Source organism: Saimiri boliviensis, chromosome 11 (genome assembly GCF_048565385.1).
Source record: "Saimiri boliviensis isolate mSaiBol1 chromosome 11, mSaiBol1.pri, whole genome shotgun sequence".
Taxonomy (NCBI): Eukaryota; Metazoa; Chordata; class Mammalia; order Primates; family Cebidae; genus Saimiri; species Saimiri boliviensis.
Window position 1 is genome coordinate 482340 of NC_133459.1, and position 22808 is coordinate 505147.

Here is a 22808-nt window from a genome sequence, read left to right on the forward strand (position 1 = left end):
GCATGTGTGGGGTCTTAGCATGCGGTGAGTCCCCTTCATGTGTGCTGGCATTTTGATGTGTGTGTGGTGTGGGTGTGGACTGAAATGTGCTGTGCCCTTAGCGTGTGGCATGTCATCTTACTGTGTGGTGTGGTTGGTGGTGGCCACAGTGCCCAGCAGGGAGGGGAGCCCCTCACCCACTCAGGGGAGCAGGTGCCGTCTCCACACCCGGGCCCGCGGTGGTTCCCACGCTAGCACCTGTCCCAAAGGCTGGTGGCTGGTCCTGAGAGACGCATGGGTCTGGGAGCTGAGGTCCCCACCCAGTGTCCATCAGCCACACACTCCTGTTGTCAGAGCTGCAGCAGGGGAGCGGGAAGGGAAGGCAGGGAGTGCTGGGAGTCCATGACTGCCCGGGATCTGAGTTCCGGGAGCCGGCAGAGAAAGATGGGGCTTCCCAGGGGGTCTCGGCCCCACCCTGCCCTCCTCTCCCTCCAGAAGCTGCCGCCCCTCACTCTCAGCCAGGGTCAGGACCCCGGGCCTCCCCTGCAGGGCTCAGGATGGGAGAGCCTCGCCTGGCAGAGGACTGGCATCTCTGTCCACCAGGAATTCCCCTACCAGGTCTGGAGCAGGTGCGGCCGCCCTGGCTGGGCCCTCCCCCGCCTGCGGCACGGCCCCACGCCCAGCCGGCCTGTTTTAAATAGGAGGCTGCCCCGCCGGCCTCAGGCCGCATCCTGCTCCAGAGCTGCCGGCGGCCCCTGCAATGGCTGAGCCCCGCAGCTCAGGGGGAGGAATGGAAGCAGCCCCACAGGGGGGCTCCCGCCTCGAGGTACCGGGAGTGGGGCTGGGGGAGTGGGGGCTCCCGCCTCGAGGTACCGGGGGCATTGGGGGGATAGGGGCTCCTCGAGGAACCATGGGGATGTTGAGAGGGTTCCTGCCTGGAGGTACCATGGAGGGGGTGTTGGGGTGGGGGGGCTCCCGCCTAGAGGAACCAGGGGCTGGGTGGGGGGTCTCCTTCCCATGCCTGGCCCCATGTGCCACCAGGAACAGGGCCACTTTGTGGCCATGGGACAGGTCATCCCTGAGGGCTTCCTTACCCTGAAAGGGACTGTGTTCCATTGGGGCACTAGTGTGCGCTGGATGGACCCCTGAAGAACACAGCAGACACCACCCGTGTCAAGGCGCCACGCGCCCCACAGGACGTCCACATGTGAACACGTGTTGGCCACACGGCTCGGCACAGAGCCAGACGGCGCGGGGCGGAGAGGCCAGTGTGGTCCTATCTCACACACGCACGCACGCAGGATGCAGGACGCAGGCGGGAGGGCACGTAGCCCACGCGAGGCGGGGTCTGGCTCCTCACTGAATGGGGTCCAGGCCCTGCTGTGTCTCAGAAACCCCGGGGGCCCTGACTGGCCCTCCAGACCCGTCTCCAGAGCTCCTGCTTCTCCTGGCCTGGCAGCCCCAGCTAGCAGGGGAGGGGCTCCCCGTCTGTGCAGGAGGTGGAGTGGAAATGAGTCAGAAAGGCCCTTCTGACCACACCTGTAAGCCCCGCACTTTGGGGGGCTGAGGTGGGCGGATCATGAAATGACAGGAAATTTTAGTAGAAAATTTTGTTTTTCTACTAAAAATACGAAAATTAGCCCGGCATGGTGGTGTGTGCCTGTAATCCCAGCTCCTCAGGAGGCTGAGGCAGGACAATTGCTTGAACCTGAGAGGCGGAGGTTGCAGTGAGCCGAGACTGTGCCACTGCCCTCCAGCCTGGGCAAAGAGCAAGACTTCATCTCGGGAGGAAAGAAACAACGAAAGACCCTTTGAGCCTCTTAGTCTCCCTGCACCCTGCATCGAGGCTCAGCCCGGCCGTGGGGACTCGGGGCGAGTGGGGCCCTGGGCCTGGTGGTAGAACTCCTGGCCAGGCTGCCTGGAGGCATGTGAGGCCCACACACCCGAGGGGAGCCACCCCCACCCCGTGTCCCCTGGCCCCGAGCTTCTGGCTCGCTCCAGCAACTCCCCAGAGTACCTCAAGCGGGCTGGGCAGCGGGACACCCGGGCGTGGGCGGCCTCACTGACGCAGACCAGGACGGGACGCGTGAAATGCGGCGAGAGCCGGTGTGGTGGGACTCAGAGCACGCAGCCCCCCTTCCCCGTGCTGGCTGCGGGCACCGCGCCCTGGGCCTGGCCCGGGAACCCAGAGTCTCCAGCACAGAACTGGGCAGGCCACAGCCGGACGTCCAGGGGCCCTCGTGTCTCTGCAGACGGCCCCGGCACTCGGCTCAGTGGGGCCACCCTGGGCCCACGTGCTGAACTGTGTCCAGACTGGACTCTTTCCCAGACTTGGCTGGATGGGCCTGGCACAGTCAGTCCTCAGCAGGCCACGCTGGGGGCCGAGGGGGTGCAGCCACCAAGGCCCAGAAGGGCAAGTCTTCCCCAGGGCCTCAGACCTCCATCTGGACTCGTGGATACGCCACAATCCCGACCTCCTCTGCGGGTCACCCGGTCTGTGGCTCCCCAGAGGCCCCGCCGCCGGGAGGGACGCCAGCACAGACCCACCCAGCACAAGGCTACCTGGGGGCTGGGCCAGGCGGGGCCTGGACACCCTGTTCACTGAGTCCCGCTGCCTCCGCCGCCCAGACTCAGCTCCAAGGCCACACTGAGACGTGCCGGGGTGGGCGCCGAGGGTCTGGGGCGAAGCAGGTGTGCAGTGTGCGAGCACCCGGAGGGGTCCGTCAGAGCGTCAGAGCAGGCGGGACCGGGCACTGAGGGCTGAGGGACACGACAGGCCAGGCGGGGGGTGAGGAGGCCTGGGTGGCTGCAGGCTGGGCCCTGCTGAGGCCGCTCTTCACACGCAGGCTGGAGCTCAGACACCCCCTGGGCCCGGGCCATCATCACTGCCAATGCCGCCGCCCGAGGAGGGGCACCAGGAGGGGCTAGTGGAGCTGCCCGCCTCGTTCCGGGAGCTGTTCACCTTCTTCTGCACCAATGCCACCATCCATGGTGCCATCCGCCTGGTCTGCTCCAGTGGGAACCGCCTCAAGACGACGTCCTGGGCGCTGCTGTTCCTGGGTGCCCTGGTCGCACTGTGCTGGCAGCTCGGGCTCCTCTTCCAGCACCACTGGCTCCGCCCGGTCCTCATGGCTGTCTCTGTGCACTCGGAGCGCAAGCTGCTCCCCCTGGTCACCCTGTGCGACGGGAACCCACGCCGGTGAGGGCCGGGGCTGTTGGTGGGAGGTGGCCCCCAGCTCCTGTGGCCTGTGACCATCCCTGACCGAAGTCCCGCTGGCTCACATAGCCCGGTTACCATGACCTCCCTAAACCCTCGTGCCCAGCCAGGACCTCTCAGACCAGCAGGGAGGGGACTCGGTGCGATCAGTGCCGCCCTAGAAGGACACCCAGGCCCTTGGGAGCCTGGGAGGGGAGGTGGAGGAGGCTGAGGCTTTCCGGGAGGGAAGATGGGAGGCCCCGTGAGCGTGCCAGGCTCCAGGGTGACCTCGCCAGCAGCCGCTGCCTGCGACGCCAGCTCCACATCCAGCTCACCCTGCTGGGCGTCCTGAGTGGGGAGGCACTGCTGTCGGGTGGTACACACTGGAATGCTGGGGCCACACAGCAGCCATCAGCCGGTGACCCGGGTGACCAGTGTGGGCCCCCCCGGCCAGCAGCTCTGACTCCCTGGCCCTGCTTCCCAGGCCGATTCCCATCCTCCGCCATCTGGAGGTGCTAGACGAGTTCGCCCAGGAGAACATCAACTCTTTGTACAAGGCCAACTTCAGCAAAGGGAGAGATGCCCTCGCTGCCACCGCCTCCCGCCTTGATCCCCACTTCCACCTGGACCGGGAGATCCGTCTGCAGAGGCTGAGCCACTCGGGCAGCCGAATCAGAGTGGGGTTCAGACTGGTGAGTGTCCCAGCCGGGGCCTGTAGCCATCAGGGCCTCAAATGGGGAGTGCACCCGGGCTGCTGGAGCCTGAGTGGGGAGCACACCCTGGGCTGTAGCTGCAGAATTGACCTCCCCTCCCCTCCTCCAGTGCAACAGCACGGGCAGCGACTGCTTCTACCGCGGCTACTCATCAGGCGTGGCGGCCATTCAGGACTGGTACCGCTTCCACTACATGGACATCCTCGCCCTGCTGCCCGCAGCGTGGGAGGACAGCCACGGGAGCCACGGGAGCCATAATGGCCGCTTTGTCCTTTCCTGCAGTTATGACGGCAAGGATTGCCAGGACTGGTGAGTGTGGCAGAAAGGGGCCACTCCCTCCGTCCCACCCCGCACAGTGTGGCCACACCCCTGGGTCCCTCTGGCTGAATGCTGGGAGCTGCCCAAGGCTGGCCATGAGCAGCTTTCCACAGAGACAGGGCATGACGGGTGGCAGGTGGCTGGCATTCAGGGTCTGAGCTTGGCCTCATGTTCCAGGCAGTTCCGGACCTTCCACCACCCCACCCACGGCAGCTGCTACACCGTTGATGGCGTCTGGACAGCCCAGCGCCCCGGCATCACCCACGGTGAGTGCCAGTCGGTGGCCAGTTTGGGGCAGGGGTGCAGGTCAGATGGCCTCACACCAACCCTTGGCCTCCCAGGAATCGGCCTGGTCCTCAGGGTTGAGCAGCAGGCCCACCTCCCCTTGCTGTCCACACAAGCCGGCATCAAGGTCATGGTCCACGGCCACAACCACACGCCCTTCCTGGAGCACCACAGCTTCAGCATCCGGCCGGGGACAGAGACCACCATCGGCATCCGAGAGGTGCGCCGGCCTCTGAAGCCCGGCCTCCAGCCCAACCTGGGCTTTGGGGGGCGGGGGCAGGGCCTCAGGGCAGGACCCCTGGAACTGAAGTGTCTCTCCCAGGACGAAGTGCACCGGCTCGGGGGCCCTTACGGCCACTGCACGGCAGGCGGGGAGAGCGTGGAGGTGCAACTGCTGTACAACACCTCCTACACCAGGCAGGTGAGGCTGGGCTGGCGCGGCACGTTGCGGGGCACGGGGGGACCCGCGAGGAGGCAGCCTCCATGGAGGCCCCCGCTCCGTCCGCTGTCTCCACTCCAACCCACATCCTGGCTCTGTCCACCGTCTCTGCTTCCTCCCGGATGTCCCCGCTCCGACCCGTGTCCCCAGGCCTGCCTGGTGTCCTGCTTCCAGCAGCTGATGGTGGAGACTTGCTCCTGCGGTTACTACCTGTACCCGCTGCCGGCTGGGGCTGAGCACTGCAGCTCTGCCCGGCACCCTGCCTGGGGTGAGTCCTGCCCACGGCCTCCCACACTGCCAGCCACGAGGGGAGGTCACAGCGAGCCTCACATGTGCCTGTGATTCCCCCCCAGGGCACTGCTTCTACCGCCTCTACCAGGACTTGGAGACCCACCGGCTCCCCTGTGCCTCCCGCTGCCCCAGGCCCTGCAGGTGAGAGGGGGCTGTTGGGGTCGGGGCCAGGGGTCCCTGCTCCAGGGAGTGTGGCTGGTGACACCCTGCTGTTTCTCCCAGGGAATCTGCATTCAAGGTCTCTGCTGGGACTTCCCGGTGGCCTTCAGCCAGGTCGGCTGTAAGTTCCCAAATAGCCCGAAGGGGTGGGGTGACGGTGTGGACAGCCAGGCAGGCCTCACAGAGTGAACCCAAGACAAGGATGGCCGGGCCGACCCAGCCTGTGCCCTGTGATCTCTGCCCCCACATCCACCCATGGCGCCAGGATGGCCAGGGGCGTGGGGGAGCCGTGGCCACAGCAAACCTTCCATGTGCAGGACTGGACTCTGGCTGCGCTTGGTGAGCAGGGACTGCCACGTCAGAGCCATGGGCAGAGGTGGGTGCACCCTTGCCCTACAGGGGGGCATCCCAGCCTCTCTCCCCTTGCACCCCCCCATCGTGAAGGTCTGGGCCAGCACCCTCACACCTCTATCCCGCCCCAGGAGCAACCTGGCCAAAATGAACATCATCTACCAGGAGCTCAACTACCGCTCTGTGGAGGAGGCACCCCTGTACTCGGTGAGCCTCGCCCCTGGCCTGGGCTGGGATGGGGCAGGGCCAGTGGCTGGCCCCGAACAGAAGGGGCCCAGGGGCCCGGGCCCGCCCCTCATGTCTCTCCCCCACCCCCCGCAGGTGCCACAGATGCTCTCTGCCATGGGCAGCCTCTGCAGCCTGTGGTTTGGGGCCTCTGTCCTCTCCCTCCTGGAGCTCCTAGAGCTGCTGCTGGATGCTTTGGCCCTCACCCTGTTGATGGGTGGCCGCAGGCTCCGCAGGGTTCTCCTGGCCAAGGGCCTGCCCTGCCTCGGGACTGTCCAACATCAAGCTAGAGGCCAGCCAGATGCCCACACCTGCAGGTGGGAAGTCAGCCATTCAGGGCCTAGCGGGCCTCATCTCCCATGGATGGTGCTTCACAGGCTCTGGTGAGAGTCTCAGCCAAAGAGAGCTGGGCTAGGCCCCGGCCCTTGAGACCCGGCACCTGAACCGGCCCCGCCAGGGCCCTCTCATCTCTTAGCCTGGTCCTTGGAGCTGTGGCAGCAACAGGCTGCCCGGCTTCCTGGCTGCCCAGGGTGGGCCAGACCAGCGGCTAGAGCAGCACACGTGACCTGTTGGGCAGGCAGGCGCCGGGCATGTCAGGGCCTCCGGTCAACCACCCACCCTCCCTAGGGTGGGTCTCCGGGAGGCCCAGGGCGGAGGGGGGTTCCCATGTGCACAAGTGCGTCTGGAGGTGCTGACGTGCAGTGGCGCACCCGTGTGCGTGTCCACGTCTGACGCACCTCCGTGTCTGTCTGCACGTCCACACGTGATGCGCCTGTGTGCACGTCTCGGTGTGTCCGTGTCTGACATGCCCGTTTCTGCGTGTCCACGTCTGATGCGCCCGTGTGCATGTCTCTCTGCGTGTCCACGTCTGATGCACCTACGTGTCTGCACGTCCACACGTGATGCACCTGTGTGCACATCTGCCTTGGCGTGTCCACGTCTGACGTGCCCGTGTGCGTCTGCCCGTCCACACGTCTGATGCGCCTGTGTGCATGTGTCTGCGTGTCCACACGTGTGACGCGCCCGTGTGTCAGCTGTAGCCGCCTAAGCCGCAGCTTCTGTGGAGGCAGAAGGCAGGGGGTGCCCACGGACACGGCAGCTCAGGCTGTTCTGAAATAAAGCTGCTGACTCCACCTGGTGGCCAGTGTGTGCCTGTGCGCCTCTCCGGCAACCCCGTGCCCGGGAAACTGAAACCCTGACCGCACCTGGGGCCGCAGCAGCCACCCTGGGCAGAGGGCCCGGGACAGGAGCAGCCCCAGCCTGGCCTCGCTGGTTTCCATCACCCCTCTTCCCACCAGGGGACACAGTCTAGTACACAGAAGGGCAGAGGGGCAACACAATGGGGGCCAGGGGTGTCAGGAGCCAGGTTTTGTCAAAAAAGCCCCCAGGCCCCCATCAGGCCCCTTTCGGCCTGTGGGAGTGTGACTTGCATCCCTTTGGGTGAAGGGCCAGCTGGCTCAGGACTGCCCCTCAGGGAGGGCAGGGTACGCTGACCCTCCCCAGAGACAGAGCAGATCGAGGAACAGGAGCCAAGGAGCAGGCGGTGGGTGAAGCGGTTTATTCACAGCAAGGTGGGGGGGACCCGCCAGCAGGGGCCCGGGGCAGGAGGCAGGGCCAGGCTCACGCAGGGAGGGGCAAGAGTCCATTCTGTTCTTCAGGGTCACAGGCAGCAGGCAAGGGAGTTGGGGGTCCAGACCCAGCACCCACTGTGCCCTCACGGAGCCTCCCCGGGCAGCATTGCATAGTGACCAGCCAAGGGGCCTTAGCCTGACGTGGGAAGAGTGGGGGGGGCTCTGCCTCCCTGCCGGGTGTCTTCGGAGAAGGGGTGCGTGAAGGCATCGGCGACCCCTGCAAAAGGAACTGAGAGACCCCTGGACCCAAGGGTGAGGATGGCCAGGGGCAGAGATGGGGTTGAGGCGTCCTCAAGAGTCCACAGAGAAAAGACGCAAGACAGACAAGGTCTGTAGAAAACCCCCTCGATCCGCTACAAAGAACGTAAGACTCTGGGTGGAAAGTGGCAAAGTGGCTTTATGCACAGGCTCCGGGTGAGTACCGGGAGAGGGGCCTCCCGAGGAGGCAGGGACGTGCTGGGGCAGTCTGGCACCGGGACCTTCGTGGCCAGCCACGTGGCCTTGGGACGCCCGCGTCCAGCCAGGGCTGAGGACCCAGGCCAGAGCCCCTCCGCCCAGCACCCGTGACGCCAGCCTGAAAGCTGGGGTCACTAAGTGAGGTACTCGTTGGTTCCCTGGATGGGCCACCCCTTCTGCCCTGGGAGGGGCTCTGGGGTGGGCAGGAGGGACCCAGCTAGAAGGTCAGTGTTCTGGGTAGAAGTGGGGCACAAAGTGACAGGCCCTGAGGACAGGGGACACAGGTGACACGGGCCTCAAGAGTGGCTTGTGACATGAGCAACCCAGGCCTCTGAAAAGGGGTGACCTGAAGACAGAGGTTCCCCAGGTGGGGTCAGGGGCACCCGACAATGCAGCACCCCCAGGGAAACGTGAAGCTCCAAGAGACTCAGTGCTGGGGCTTCGCTCTCCTCCTGGGAGAGCGGGGCCGAAGCACCCCAGCACTGGGTCTGCGGGGCATTGGCCCGCGGGTCACAGGCAGGGCCGCGGCCAGGTGGGCGCCGGGGACTTAGGGCCGGGCGGGGCGGCAACTGCCCGGCCTGCCCGGTCCTAGCTCTCTTCCAGGTGGAGGCTAATGAACTCCTGGATGCACCTGCGGAACTGGAGCTCCGTGGGGCTGCTTCCCACCAGGGCGCCTGGGGGACCGGGGACCGCCTCGGCCTCACGCATTTCCTCGGCCATGCGAGCCAGACGGAGCCTGCGGGGAGGCGCCCCGTGAGACGGCCCCGCCCCGCCCCACGAGCCCAGCTCCCTGAAGCCCCGCCCCACCCCCGGAGGCCCCGCCCTGCCTCATGGGCCCAGCTCCCTCAAGCCCCGCCCCACCCCGGAGGCCCCGCCCTGCCCCATGGGCCCAGCTCCCTCAAGCCCCGCCCCACCCGGAGGCCCCGCCCCGAGGACCCGCCGCGCTCACAGCGTCACGATGTCGGCATTGGCCGCCTGCACCGCGATGGCCAACGGGTCACGCTGCTCTTGGTCCAGTGCGTGCTGGTCCGCGCCCCGCTTCAGGAACAGGCAGACCTGGCTGAGGGGCGAGGGCACAGGAGTGCGTCGGGGCTTAAGCGGGGAGGGCGAGGCGTGTTCGGTCGAAGGGCGTGGGGCGGGGCGCATGAGCTCCCAGGCGCGGCTTGCGCGGGGAGGGCGGGGCGTGCGCCACCGCGGGGGGCGTGCCAGGGGCGGGGCGGGGCGGGGCGGGGCGGGGGCTGCGCGCCTCACCCTGTGCGGCCCAGCAGCGTGGCGTGGTGCAGGGGTGCCCGGCCCCGGCTGTCTCTTTGGTTCACGTCCGCCCCGTTTTGCAGCAGGAACTCACAAACAATCAGGGAGCCCTGGGGAGCAGGAGCGACTCAGATGGAGCCGTGATACCGGCCCATCGCTGCGCCTCTGCACCCCGACCCCGGCCTTGGGCGCCCCAGCCGGGACTGAACCTGGTCCCCACGGCGGACAGGCGGCCCTCGTGTGGGAGCCACAGAAGATGCAAACGCGAGTGTGCACCTGTGTCCTACGCGCAGCGCCCGTGCCATGCTCACCCCTAGCACGGCCTGCACCAGCGGCGTCTTGCCCTCGTCCTCCGCGTCCGCCCAGTTCACCTCGGCCCCGTGGGCCAGCGCCGCTGCCAGTGCAGGAAGGTCGCGGGCGCGCGCCGCACGGTGTGCCAGGAGCCCCGGGTGCAGCTCGCGCACATCCGCCAGGCCCCAGGCCTCGGCCTCAGCGTCCCCATCCGCCTCGCCGCTGGACTCCTCCGACTCCGCGCCCTCTGTGGGGAGGGGGCGGCGGTCAGGGAAGGCAACCTCCCTGGGGCTGCCCTGGGGCTGGGCAGGGTCTTCGGCCGAGGGCGAGGCGCTACCCACCCTCCTCAGTGACGCTGTCCACCACGGAACCCACGCCGAAAGCCAGGACATCCGAGCTGCCATCCGAGCTACCCCCAAGGCCACTGTCGCTGCTCAGACCTGCAGGTCCACAGGGAAGGGAGTCCTGAGTGTGAGAGGCTCGACTCCACCCAGAACCCTGTGGCAAGGCTGGAACCCCACTCGCCCTCCGGGGGCCACCCCTAGGGACAAGACCAGCTCCCACCGGGGCTGGGGAGGAGCCAGCTGCAGGCTAGGAACAAAGAAGAAAAAATCAAGTTAACAGCTCAAAGGCACCAAGGGTAGCTCCCAAAGCCCAGGCCCACTGGGAAGCTCGTTGATCCTGCTCACCACTCAGGTCTCACGAGCTCAACCGGCACCCTCTGCAGTGGGCCCCCAGCCCTGTCTGTGGCTGGCCCAGGCTGAAAGGTCTTCACCCAACTGCTGGGCAGAATAGCCTCAGAAGAGGCCCAGGCTGAGGATCAGCCAGCAGCGCGCTCTGCTGCGCAGCACCCCGGGGCCACCCACTCCATGCACACACTGGGCACACACAGCCCACATGCACATTTGCACAGCACACCCCCAACAGGGCCGAAGCCTCCAGCTCTGTGGCCAGGAGGCCCCCCACCCATCCAGATGCTACTCCATTCCCCAGCAAGGGCCGTCCACGCCTGGGTGCCCTCCAGGCCAGCCTCCCTGGACCTGCCCTGCCACCTGGCTGGGCCCACCCCACACTTACTGCGAGGGCCAGCTCCCGCGGCCCCTGCGTCGAAGTAGGAGAAGAGGGAGTCCAGCTCGTCAGGGCAGAAGAGGGAGTCCCGGCGGAACCTGTGCTCCAGGGTGCCCACTGCAGGGGCAGCCACGTGCTCAGAGTGGGGAATGGGCCCAGAGTGGGGCAGGGAACCCCAGCTCACCCCCAGAGTCCCTGCCCAGCACCTCAACGGAGTCCATCCCCCACCAAAGCAAGCCCCTCCCAGCCCTGCGGGGCACAGCCTCCCACCTGAGGACAGAGCGGCCACACAGGGCAGGGCAGGCTCAAGCCGGACCTTGCGGCGGGCAGCGGGGGCTCGGGGAGAGCTATGGGGCCGCAGGCACTTCTGCGCCCTCCAGCGTCTTGGGGCCTCCCGGGTGGGCGCTACAGGTGCCTTCCGCAGAAATTTCTTTTCCACGTATTTGTCCTTGATCCAGGCCTCCTTGTCCTGCCTGGACCAGGGGTGAACATGAGGCTGTGCCCCCAGGCTGGGGCTCCCCGATGATCAGGACTGCACCCCACCTCACCGGGGGCTGCTCGCGCTGGGCTTCCTGCTGCCTGTGCCCTCAAACTGGGCCTCGTAGATGTGGTTCACAGTGCTGTTTCCAAGCTCACACATCAGCTGGTGGAGACAGGGTGAGCAGGCATCAGCGCAGACCTGCGGATCCCAGCTCCCATCCCCACAAAGGGGTCCAGTGGCCTTCAGGAGTCCCACACCTACCTTTAGCAGCTCTGGCTCCCAGGAGTCCAGTGTCAGGGACCGGACCTTGGAGCAGTGGACACCCAGGCTCCTGGAGGGCAGAGGCAGGGACCAGTGAGGGCGAGGCAAGGCCCCCCCAGTCCCACCCACCCCAGTCCCAGCCCCGCCCTCGGGCCCACCTGTGGATGCCCGAGCACTCGATGCAGAGCAGCACGCCCAGGTTGATGCTAGCCCAGCGGGGGTCCGGCTGGCCACAGTCGCCACACTGGCTGTTGCCGGCCACGCTCTGCACGCGCTGCAGCACACACTCGCCCTTGACGCTGCGCTCCCGAGGGTCGGTGGCGGAGTCGATGCTGCTCGTGGACGGGGATGCTGTGCGGTCCAGCCTCTGAGGGATGGGGCGGGGCTGCTCGGTCCCACAGGGGGCCAGTGTGGTTCCCCCAGCAGCTCCCCTCCTCCCCAGCCGGAAGTGCCAGCACAGGCCAGGGCCCCCCGAGCACACAGCTCCACAAGCACGTGCACACCCTCCCGTGGGCAGAGACTGCGCACACACACATGCACACCCACACTGCACAGGCAGCACACTGCCCTCAGGAGCCGTCCGCGGTGGCAGGCATGTGGACGGGCAGGGGCGGAGGCCATCCGCAGTGGCACGCAGGCATGTGCACCAGCAGGGGTGGGGGCAGGAGCCATCTGCAGCGGCAGGCATGTGCACGGGCATGGGGCGGGGCCCTCCGTGGTGGCATGTAGGTGTATGGGCATGAGGTGGGGCGCCGAGGGCCACACCTCACTGTAGCAGCTGTCGGGGCTCTCTCGGTAGGCAGAGGCGATGCTGGCCTGCACAGCCTGCACCCAGGCCTGCCTCAGCTTCTCGGAGTCGGCCTGCAGCATGCAGCTCCTGCAGGTTGGTGGGGGGAACAGGCGTCAGCTCCAGTGGGCAGGCGCGCCCCCCGTGGGCCCCCACTCCCCAGGCTGGGCCTCCTCACTTGGTGGGCGACACCACCTCGAAGCAGAATCTGCGCTCAGTGTCCTCGCAGGGCTTCACGGAGCACAGGCGGAGATCATCCACGACCACGGTCAGCGCGTCCTGTGGGTAGCACTGCTGTGGCCCCTGCCCTCAACCCCACCCCAGCCCAGACCGCGGCCTTCCTGCTTTGCCTGAGAGACCGGAGGCCGAGCACCTGAGCCCCAAGCCCCATCTCTAGCTCTCTGCTCCCTGACCGTTCGGCCTCCGGCATCCCCTAGTGCTCCAGCCCCATGCCAACCCCAACTGACCAGTCTGCCCTGTGGCCCAGGTGGGGCGTCCAGCCATCAGGGCCCAGGCCCAGGGCATACCTTGAGCTTCTTCTGGTACACCAGCTGGCTGTTCTGAATGGAGAACCAGCGCCTAGGTGGGTGGGGGGACTCAGGGAGTCAGGCAGAGCCACCCCAGGGCCGCTGTGACCCCTGCCCCCCAGGAAGGCCCCTCACCGGTTCCAGGTCTTGAAGGCGTTGCTGGCCCTCTTGAAGAGGTAGCCCTCCATCACCACCCCACTGGGCGCGTCCACATCAAACTCCACTTTTGACTCATCGTAGGAGAAGTCCTGGGGGGATGGAGCCCACCCCCTGAGCACCACCCTGGTGGATCTTGCTACCCTCTAGGCTTCCTTGGAGCAGAGGCTGGGGTGGGGTCCTTGTCTGAGGCTGCCACAAGGCCTTGGGCCACACACTCAGGCAGGAGACCTTGGTTCACCAAAGCCACTTCCTGCCCTCAGCCAGGCCCCCAGCCCTGAAACCCATGGGCAGACCCCTCATGTTCACAGCTGGGGGCCCGAAAGTGCTGGCCCCACCTCAGCCCTGCAGGGACAAGCAGGCTGTGATCAGGAAGGAAGCTGCCCCCCCCCCACCCTCTGCATCCTAAGTGCCCCATTCATGTGGCCAGCTGGGCAGACAGAGCCCCATTCAGGAGGCCTGGGAGCCACTGAGGGCCCTGTGTGTCCTGCTGTCTGGCAAGCCAGGGCAGTGGAGGGGAGGCGAGGCCACCTGCTCCCCAGGCCTCGTGGGGCGGGAAGGGACAGCTGCACGGGGGATGTGGGGATCCGGCCAGAGCCAGCCTGTCTCACAGCGCAGGCAACTGCGGAGAGCAATCAGGCCGGCAGGAGGTGTCCTTGGTGCTGAAGGGCCCCCGGGGCAGGGGAGGGAAAGGCACCGCCTCATCTGGTCTCCTCCGCCCCAGGCCACACCCCGCCCAGGCCCAGTGCTCACTCACCTGCAGCAGTGTCTGAAGGGCCGGAGCGGGAGGAGGTGGGGAGACAGCCAGTGAGTGACAGCTGGCCCCAACTCCTGGCGACTGGCAGACCCGTCCCCAACTCCCGAGGGGCTCTCTTTTATCCCAAAATAGCCATTCCCGCCTGCAGCCAACCTCTGCCCTGGGTGGTGGCCGGGGCTGCTGTCCCGCAGGCAAGCAGAGGTCCCACAAGGGGCCGGTGACTGAGGCCAGAGGTGACCACGGCCTCAAAGGAAGGAGACGTGGGTCCCAGCGGCAGCCCAGCAGAGACCCCACCCACACATGCCCCTCCACGGCACACACCAAAGGGCAGCAGCCTCTGTTCCCTGGAGAGGGTATGGGCAGGGCAGGTGGAGGACAGGCTGGGAGGACAAGGCAGGGAGTGTGTGCCCGGGCACGGGGTGAGGACGCAGGGGCCTCCCGGGCACCCGGAGTGCAGGGAGCTGGCTGTGCGGCCTCACCCGCTGCTGGATCGCGGCGTGCTTCCGTTCCATCTCACGCTTTTCCACCGCAGAGTCGATCACCAGCTGGTCCAGCTGTTGGGGGCCGCATTAGGGAAGGCCACGGAGGCCCTGCCCCCGCCCCGGCCCCGCCCCTCCAAAAGGCTCACCTCGGCCGCCAGCTTCTTCATGTAGGGGTCCAGCTGGTGCAGGAGGCTGTGGCCCTGCTGGAAGAAGCTGGACTGGGCGTGCATGAAGGACAGCATCTGCGGGGGCAGCACAGGTGAGGCCCGAGCACACCCGCCCCCGCCCCGCCCAGCAGCCTGTGCTCAGGGGCAGCCCCCACGCACTCACAGAGTCCAGGATCTCAAACTTCTTCTTGGCCTGCAGGACGTTGATCTGCCAGAGGAGGAGCCCACAGGTGAACCCTCGAGGCTGAGGCAGCCCCAGCCCCGCACTTTGCTGTAGAGTCCACCTGAGCTGCTTGTGGTTCCGAGACCCCCAGGCCGTCCTCAGCTCCCAGCCCTGGGCCAGCCTCATCCTCCCCCATGTCCGGAGGCCCCACCCGTGGGCAAAGCAGGAACGTCACTCTCGCTCAAATCCCCCCCCCGTCCCGCCGTACAAGGTCTCCGAGACCCCCATTCGCTGCGACTGGTCCCTGCCCGCCGCCCCGTCTCCGGGTCTGACCTGGAGCACGTAGTCCAGGGCCAGGTGTCGGAAGCACTTCCTGGTGAGGGCGAGGGCCCCGGCGGCTTCCTCCACCTCGTGGGGCCGGTGCCTCGGGGCCTGGGCGTTCCTCGCCAGGGACAGCTCCAGATCCTCCCGCACCTTGTCAAACTGCTTCTTGGTCTCCTTGAATTTCCGCACATCCCTGGAGGCCAAGTGCCAGGTGGGGTCAGAAGTCAGGGAGGGGCACCTGCTGGATTCTGCAGTCGCCCGTGTTTTTTTTTTTTTTTGAGATGGAGTTTCGCTCTTGTTGCCCAGGTTGGAGTGCAATGGCCCAACCTCAGCTCACCACAACCTCCGCCTCCTGGGTTCAAGCAATCCTCCTGCCTCAGCCTCCCAAGTAGCTGGGATTACAGGTAAGTGCCACCACGCCTGGCTCATTTTGTATTTTTAGTAGAAACCAGGTTTCTCCACGTTGGTCAGGCTGGTCTCGAACTCCTGACCTCAGGTAATGCACCAGCTGTGGCCTCCCAAAGTGCTGGGATTACAGGCGTGTGCACCACTGTGCCCCACTGGTTTTATTTTTTAATTATTTTTTTAAATTGCATTTTAGGTTTTGGGGTACGTGTGAAAAACACATGAGACTGTTGCATAGGGACACACGGGGCAGCGTGGTTTCCTGCCCTCCTCTCATCACCTGTATCTGGCGTTTCTCCCCATGTTATTCCTCCCCAACTCCCCACCCCGCCGCTGTCCCTCCCCGCCCACCTGTTATTTTGAAACAGTCTCTCTCTCTGTCGCCCAAGCTGAAGTGCAGTGGCACAATCATGGCTCACTGCGGCCTCTACCTCCCGAGTTCAAGCAATCCTCCCACCTCGGCCTCCTGTAGCCTCAGGTACTACAGGTGTGCGCCACCACACCGGGCTGATTTTTGGTTCTTGGGGTTTTCTTTTTGAGATGGAGTCTCTGTCTGTCACCCAGGCTGGAGTGCAGTGGCACAATCATGGCTCACTGCTGCCTCCGCCTTCTGGGCTCAAGTGATCCTCCCACCTCAGCCTCCTGAGTAACTGGGACTGCAGGCAAGTACCACCAAGCTGAGCTAGTGTTTTTTATTTTTTGTAACGACGGGGGCTCATTATGTCGCCCAGGTTGTTCTCAAACCCCTGGCATACTCTGGCCTCGGCCTCCCAAATGCTGGGATTACAGGTGTGGGCCACCGCGCCCAGCCCCATCCTTCTCCACTCTGGGCCCTTTCTCTGTTCCTGGCACAGCCTCCCTTCCTCACCTGCTGCCCCCTCATCTGCTCCAGGCCTCCCCACCTCGCTCTCAGGATCTGTCCAGCCCAGACACCAGCCATGCCTGGACTCCAGACCCACAAACCCAGCGTAGACTGGACATCTCCACTGTGGGGCTAGACCCCCCACCCACACATGCAGGGCATGGGGCCCCATGCTCCACCCGGCTGTCTGCCTCTGAGCCTTCTGCCTCTTGGAATCTCAGCGCAGCCTGGAGGCCTGGGGCCACGGTGCCCCCGTTCCAGCCCAGACTTCCCTCCCCTCCAAGGGAGGGAGAGTGGTCTCAGTGTTCTTCCCCAGCCCTGGGGTCCCTGAGGGCCTGGGAGCCACTCACTCTTTGACAAAGTTGTGGAGCTGCTGCCGCACAGACCTCTGGGCCTGGTCAAACAGGATCTAGGGGCAGAGGAGGGCAGAGATCCTTGGGGTCGGTCCCCAAAGGGCCCCAGAGAGAAGGTCCCTTCCTCACCAGCAAAGGGCACTGCCCCCAGGCCCAGACATGGGTGGGTCCCACCCAGCAGGGCCGGCCTCAGGGGGTCAGGGGAGCAGCCCCCAGGCCTGAGTTGGCACCCAGTGGCAGCGGCTGTGGCCCTGCTCCCTTCCCAACCTGGCCCCTCGTGTGGCCCACACAGCTCGGGCACTCAGGGTACAGCCTGAGCCCCACTGCCTCCTGGTTCTGGGCAGCCACCCCAGGGTGCCCATCCCCGCAGCAGGGAGCACTGGGTCAGAGCTGGCAGCACCCAGGGCTGGGCCTAGGGAGCCAGATCCTGGGCTCCAAATCAGAGCCCCTCGTAGAGGAGGGCCGCACATGACCAGGAGCAAAGGGGCGGCAGAGCCCTCCTGCTGGCTTTACGTCTGGACCTCCCCTATGGGCTGGGGCCCCTGTTCAGTCTGAGGCTCAGGCTCCCAGGCTTCGGCCCCACATCTCACAGCATGTCCTGTGTCCGTCCACGCCAGTGCTGGCGTCCCCGGGGGCCACCCAGACCCAAATGGCAGCCAGGCCAGCCTGGGACGAGAGCCCTGCCCAGTTGGGGAAAGCCTGGAAAAACCACCCCCACCCCAGGGTCAAGCGTAGCCCTTGCCTGGGACACGGCAGAGCCCCGGAGCTGTTCCCCACCCCACACTGACGCGAAAACCTGGGACGCCCCCCCCCCCAGACTGGAGGAGCAGAAACGTGGCCTCCCAGTGAGCCCACGAAGCTCAGTGCCAGGCCGGGCGGGGCCCGCAGGTGGCCAGGCAGCTGGGCAGGCCAGGCTCACCATGTGGTAGTTCACCACCTCCTGCAGGCTGTCACCAAACCTCTGCAGACATTCCTGGAGGAGCAGACGGGGACATGCGCTGAGATGGCGATTCTGGCCCAGGCCACCCAACCACGCCCTCCAAGCCCCCCCAATGGCGCAGACACCCGCCCACTCCCGGGCCTGGGCGCCCTCGAGGGGCTCCTTTACTCGGCCTCTCCCCTACCCCACCTTGAGGTCAGAGGTCAGTCAGCCCCTCACCGAGATGACAGTGTCGCCCCGGCACTGCTGGGACAGCTCTCGGACGCCGCTGACGAACAGCCTGCTGGTGCTGACGTAGGCCCTGCCGGCCTCCACCATGCCACTGCACAGCTTCACCAGCTGCGGGCCGGCAGGGCATGGTGAGTGCGGTAGGCACTGGCACCCACTCTTGCCACCACGCAAGGCCAGCCTCACAGGTGGGGAGAGCTCTGAGGGCAGGCTCCACTCAGGACTCTGCGCGCAGCCCGGCTCCCAGGACTCAGTGTGCGCAGCCCGGCTCCCAGCTGCTGCTCAGGCTTCTCACACTTGGGCCTGCCTGGGGCTGGGAGGCCGGACGGGGAAGAGGAGGTGGGGCCGCCAGGGCCTCACTCAGCTGGAAGGGACCAGGAGCCAAGCAAAGGACCCAGAGCCAGCAGGACCAGCCTGCACGGGGCTCAGGGGCGAGGCTCCTCACTCCCAGCTCCACAGCCTGTTGCCCTCCCCTTTATCCGCCCCAGCCCCAGCCCAGGGACACCAAGACTAGGCCCACACAGCAGCTGTCTCCACATCCCCAGCCCAGCAGCCAGCAGAAGGGACAGGCAGTCACTGTGGGTCGGGGACTCACCACGGCCAGCCCCTCCTGGTTGGGACGAGACTCAGGGTCAGCCACAGATGTGCATGTGGCGTGCACACCCTGGAACACACGTGCTGGTCCTGGAGCACCAGAGTGTGCTCCATATATGGGGGGGGTGTGGCTTCATAAGGCCCAGAGGGCCAGTCCTGCCCAGCGGCCATCCCAAGTCTGGCTGGGCATGGGGCACAGAGCAGTCCTGGACACAGGAGCCCCAGGCCCCCCTCACCTTGTCCAGTTTGGCCTCAATCTCCACCACGTCCGTCTCCACCTCGTCAATGGTCGCCCTAAGGCAAGAACGGGGCTGGCTGGGGTCACCTGCAGCCTGGGCCCCCTCAGAGCCAGGCTTGGCTTCGCCCCCCTTAGACCTCCCTGAGGGGCTCTGCCATGGGAAAGGGCTTTCAGGAAACGGGCTGGGAGATGCAGGTGCCTGTCTGCTTCCTGGGGCAGGACTGGGACGCCCATCCAGCGCACTTCCCCCACCCCAGGGAGGAAGAGGCTGGATGGGCTGTGACTTGCACTGCTGTGCCCTTGGGGCAGAAGGTTGGACCAGCCTCAACCAGGACAGCCAGCTGCTGAGAGTCCCTCAGGGATGGTGCCCACCAAGGGCTGTGCCAGCCTTGCTGGCCCCTCTTCTAGGAGCTCAGAATTGACCCTGGACCCATCTGGACCCCCAAACCCTGCAGCGCCTGCCCCTCACCCCTCTGCACTCCTGCAGCCCACCCAGACCTGGTGCCCATGCACCGTAGGACAGGGTAGGGGCAGCAGGGTGGCTGCTCTTGGTCCTGGCAGCGCCAGATGGCCTCAGACCAGCTGAGGAAAGACACCCCCGGCTCCCCCAACCTCACAACTGCAAGCAGTCCAGAAAGAGGGATGGGCCATCCTTCTCAGAGCCACTCCTACCAGAACAGCCTGACAGTGGGGCTGCCTGGGGAGAGAAGAGTTAAGCAATGACATCACCAGAGACGCCTCAGCGGGAGAATCCCCGGAAGACCAGAGGCAGACGGATCAGCACGTGACCACCCCCCTCCGGGAGCAGGAAACAGGGAAACAGGGCCAGGATCCCGGCAGCCTGCCACACAATCAGCTCAGCTGGCCAGCCGGGCCATCTGGCCTCCTGGGGATTGGGCACCACAGGGCCCGGGCTGGGGCCAGGACAGGGTGCAGGGCTCCAGGGGCAGGTCTAGGACAGGGCTCGGGCAGCAAAAGCCATCGGGCCCACGGTGCTTCACCCCTTGCTGCCAAGTGTCCCAGGCCTGTGCGGAGGGGCCTTCAGGTTGCATGGGCGTGTCCTCAATTGGGATCTGGGCCTCAGGCACCAGGCTGCCCCAGTCAGGGGCCTTGGAGGGTCCCAACCACCCCAGCAGGACACCAGGTCCTCTCTGAGCCGCCCTCACCTGTTCACAAGGGGCTAAAAGGATTCTGAATCCCAAAGCAGGAGGCAATGGAGGTAAGCTAGCTGTGGTATCTGCTGACCACTAGGGCCCAGCCCGCAGCCCCCTGGAGCCCCACCTCTACCTCAGCTTCTCCCCTCCCCTGGAGGATCCCAGAACCCAGAAGAGACCGTCGCCCGGGAGAATGCGGCAGAGAGAGCCACGCCCCAGGATCTGCAGCCGCCCCTGAGCACAGCCGGATGCAGAGACAGCTGCACCCAAAGCTGCCGCCCTTGGGCCAGGGGCACCTGTGTCCCTGGAGAGCTGGAAAGAGGAAGCTGCACCCCGGAGCTCACAGTCATGCTCATGGGGACAGGGTGGTCATTGGCAGAAGCCCTGAGGGCTGTACCCACTGCTGGAAGCCCCTGAGCTTTCCCATCCTCAGCCCTGGCGCCTAGGTCTCCACTGTGCTCAGCCCAGGCTTCCTCAGCAGCTTGGAGGATGGGGAGGAGGGTGAGGCTGCCCCCACCTCCAAAGTTGTGACTCAGCTCCTGAAGCCCCACCCAGGGGAGGGGTGCGCTGAACAGAGGCCGGGCGGTTCCCCTAGGCAGGCTCCCCTGGCCCCCCGCCCACTGTACCCGGGCTGCCACTAGGCCCTCCCCAAACCAGGAGGGTGCAGGCAGGGTCCCCCTTTCCAGGGTGGGGGCGACCAGGCTCCACATTGCTGACCACGTCCTCTGGCCCACCCTGCCCGGCCTCCCAGCCCCGTGGAAGACCAGGAAGCTCAAGTTACGCCCGGAGAATGGGCATTCAGGAGACCCCCAGGTCAGCCTCTAGGAGCCCCTCAAACCCCAGTTAAATCACAGCCTAACCCCAAAACTCACTGGGCCAGGCTTCTGCGGCCCACGACCAGCGTCCAGTCCAATCTGTGCCCAGTGGGGGTGAGGTAGTTTCCCATGGCAGCCCCCCCCCTCCCGCAAAAGCCTGGCCAGCCGCCCCGCAGCACCTACCCAGCCCCACAGGCCCCACAACCAGCTCCTGTAACCTGCTCTCACAGAAGCCCGTCAGAGGGGAGTGGGTTCCAGCACCCCCACCTGACAGGGCAGAGCAGCACAGCCCCTTCTGTGTCGGGGAGGAGGTCCATTAGGCTTTTGAGAGAGGAGGCAGGGAGAAGGTGGGTGCTTCAGCCAGGGCCCAGCCCCCAGCAGGTAGGCCATCCCACGTCTCCCCACAGCAGCCTGGTTCCTCAACGCAGGATCGTGAGGTGCCTGAGTTGTTCAATCCCTTTCCCGGGTCAGCAATGGAAGACGGGAGAGCAGAGGGCAGCCCCAGTTCCTCTGCCCAAGGCCAGGGACCACTCATCTGGCTGCCTCGAGCCTCCCACTCCAAGGCTCCTAAGGCCTCCTGGGGAGGGCTCCAGGGATGCTGAGGCTCCCCATGCCTCCACACGCAGGCTGACTTGCCAGCAGGTCCCAAGAGACCCAGCACGTGCACACACACACACACACACGCACACACGCACGACCAAGCACACATGTGCAAACACGTTCATGCACATGCCTGCACAGTGGCACCACACATACAAGTGTGTCTAAGGAGAGCGTGCACACACACCGACGCACACCCAGTGGCGGCACACGCGTGTACAAGCTGACGTGTGTCCGTTGGTGACGTGGCTAACAGTGCGTGAACCCACACAGAAGCGGCGCGCGCGCACGCCCGCGTGCATCCATCGGTAGGCTACATGCAGGCACCTCGCACAGCCCAGTGGCACAGCTCACCCTCACGTGCCGTGCAAGGCCTGGCGCCCCGGCCGAGGCGCACAGAGGGGCAGAGCTCACGAGGGCGCGCCCTGCACAAGCCTGTGCAGAGGCGGGAGCCGCAGGCAGGTGCGCCCTTGAGGATGGACAGAGGCTTCTTTGCCTCGGTTGCCGTTTGCCAAATGTCCACAAGCGAGGCTGAGGCACCCTTGTGCACACGTCTGCGAACGCCCGGTTCCCGCAGGCGTGTCCACCTGCACGCCGGGAACGATGGAAAGCACTCAGACTCGGGGTGGACGCAGCCCCTGCCCCCCACCTCGCCCCCCGCTCTTCTCAGCCCCTCCCCTCCAGGGCCCTGGGCCATTCAAACCGCTTCAGGCTTCCACGCAGCCCGCCCCGGGCCTCAAACCCGGCTGCCGCTGCCTGTCCCCCACGCGCTGCCCCGGACACGAGATCGAAGCACAGACCGGGGGCCGACGCCCCACGGACCCAGACGACCCCGGCCGGAGCGGGACCGCAGGGCCCGGGAGGGGCTCAGCTCCGCGGAGGCGCAGACACAAAGCGGGGGCGGACGGTCGCGGGGCGGCCGCACAGGGGCGCCTTTTGTTCCGGCCCCCGGGGCACGGCGGGGCGGGGCCGCCGCTTTGTCCGAGGCTGGTCCTCCGGCCCCTCCCCGGCGGCCGCGGCCCGGCCCGGAGCCGACCTCCCCAGCCCGCCGCCGGGCACAAAGGCGGCAGCGACGCCCCGGCCCGCGCCCACCCCGGCGGCCCCCGGCGGCGCACCTGAAGCGCGGGGAGTCCTTGACGCACTCCTCGAACTCCACGGTCATGGCTGCGGCGGCCGCGGCGCTCCCTGGCACGAGGACCGCGGCGCCGAGCGGCAGCCGCGCCGGCCCGGCCCGCTCGTCCCGCCCGCGCCGCCTCGGCGCCCGCCCGCCCGGGAATGAGGCCGCCGCGCCGCGCCCCGCCCCGCCTGTCACCGCCGGGGAGCGTCGCCAAAGTCCGCCGCCCGCGCGCGCCGCCCGCTGTCACCGCCGGGGAGCGTCGCCAACGTCCGCCGCCCGCGCGCGCCGCCCGCTGTCACCGCCGGGGAGCGTCGCCAAAGTCCGCGGCTCGCGCGCGCCGCCCGACGTCACCGCCGGGGAGCGTCGCCAAACGCCCCTCTCAGCGTCCACGGACCACCCGGGTCCGGAAGCGAGGCGGGGACCGCAGCTGTCGACTTCGGGGAGGGTCGGCCGGGCCGTGGGGCGCGGAGCCCGCCGGCCCCAGCCATCCGGGCCGTTGCGCAACTCAGGGCGTTTGCAAAAACCACGTCTGGGAGGACTCGGCCGCAACGCGGCAAACGAGCGCACTTGGGGAGTGCGGGCGGCGGCGAATGCACGAGCGAGTGAACGAACGCACGCCCGCGGGAGCGCGGGGTCACCGCGTGGTTGCGAGCTCGCCTTCCCGGGCGCCGCGGTGGCGGTGAAGCCCCTGCGCTCGGCGGCGGGCGGGCACTTTGCAACCGCTCCCTAAGCCCGGCCCCGCCT

General features: G+C 66.7%; 2 protein-coding genes across 4 annotated transcripts; one reads left to right on the forward strand and one right to left on the reverse strand.

The window, feature by feature from the left end:
- The first annotated feature begins 197 nt into the window (after window positions 1-197).
- SCNN1D (sodium channel epithelial 1 subunit delta) lies at window positions 198-7083 on the forward strand. Its single transcript, XM_010350366.3, is given in 16 exon segments — window positions 198-805; window positions 2826-3178; window positions 3660-3867; window positions 3998-4197; window positions 4384-4472; window positions 4548-4711; window positions 4814-4912; window positions 5081-5198; window positions 5284-5362; window positions 5444-5501; window positions 5698-5756; window positions 5863-5938; window positions 6053-6192; window positions 6194-6282; window positions 6285-6326; window positions 6329-7083. Coding segments are annotated over 16 exon segments (1911 nt in total). The 5' UTR covers window positions 198-739; the 3' UTR covers window positions 6400-7083.
- Window positions 7084-7499: 416 nt separating this feature from the next.
- ACAP3 (ArfGAP with coiled-coil, ankyrin repeat and PH domains 3) lies at window positions 7500-22777 on the reverse strand. 3 transcript variants are annotated; one of them, XM_039474177.2, is made up of 24 exons: window positions 22063-22777; window positions 18377-18434; window positions 17538-17657; window positions 17298-17351; window positions 16376-16434; window positions 14768-14951; window positions 14435-14479; window positions 14251-14346; window positions 14102-14176; window positions 13623-13634; window positions 12845-12957; window positions 12710-12761; window positions 12361-12461; window positions 12161-12272; window positions 11554-11762; window positions 11396-11465; window positions 11202-11296; window positions 10924-11126; window positions 10663-10770; window positions 9927-10025; window positions 9606-9832; window positions 9295-9404; window positions 8993-9103; window positions 7500-8779 (listed from the first exon to the last, which is right to left on the reverse strand). In XM_039474177.2, exons 1-24 carry the CDS (start codon window positions 22107-22109, stop codon window positions 8632-8634), a joined length of 2508 nt encoding a protein of 835 aa, XP_039330111.1. In that variant the 5' UTR covers window positions 22110-22777; the 3' UTR covers window positions 7500-8631. The 3 variants fall into 3 exon arrangements, with proteins under 3 accessions (XP_039330111.1, XP_039330110.1, XP_074236020.1); XM_039474176.2 differs by lacking the exon at window positions 22063-22777 and adding an exon at window positions 20615-21295; XM_074379919.1 differs by lacking the exons at window positions 13623-13634; window positions 22063-22777 and adding an exon at window positions 20615-21295.
- Window positions 22778-22808: the final 31 nt, after the last annotated feature.

What these genes read in the sequence shown, in the direction of transcription:
- ACAP3 (XM_039474176.2), bottom strand. Translation starts at nt 20,664, where the DNA reads ATGGACCTCCTCCCCGACACAGAAGGGGCTGTGCTGCTCTGCCCTGTC. An exon ending in TGAAGAAGCTGGCGGCCGAG is followed by an intron (nt 14,177 to 14,250) that starts GTGAGCCTTTTG and finishes GGCCCCCAACAG; the next exon opens with CTGGACCAGCTGGTGATCGA. An exon ending in CCCAGCGCGAGCAGCCCCCG is followed by an intron (nt 11,127 to 11,201) that starts GTGAGGTGGGGT and finishes CCCCTGGTCCAG; the next exon opens with GCAGGACAAGGAGGCCTGGA.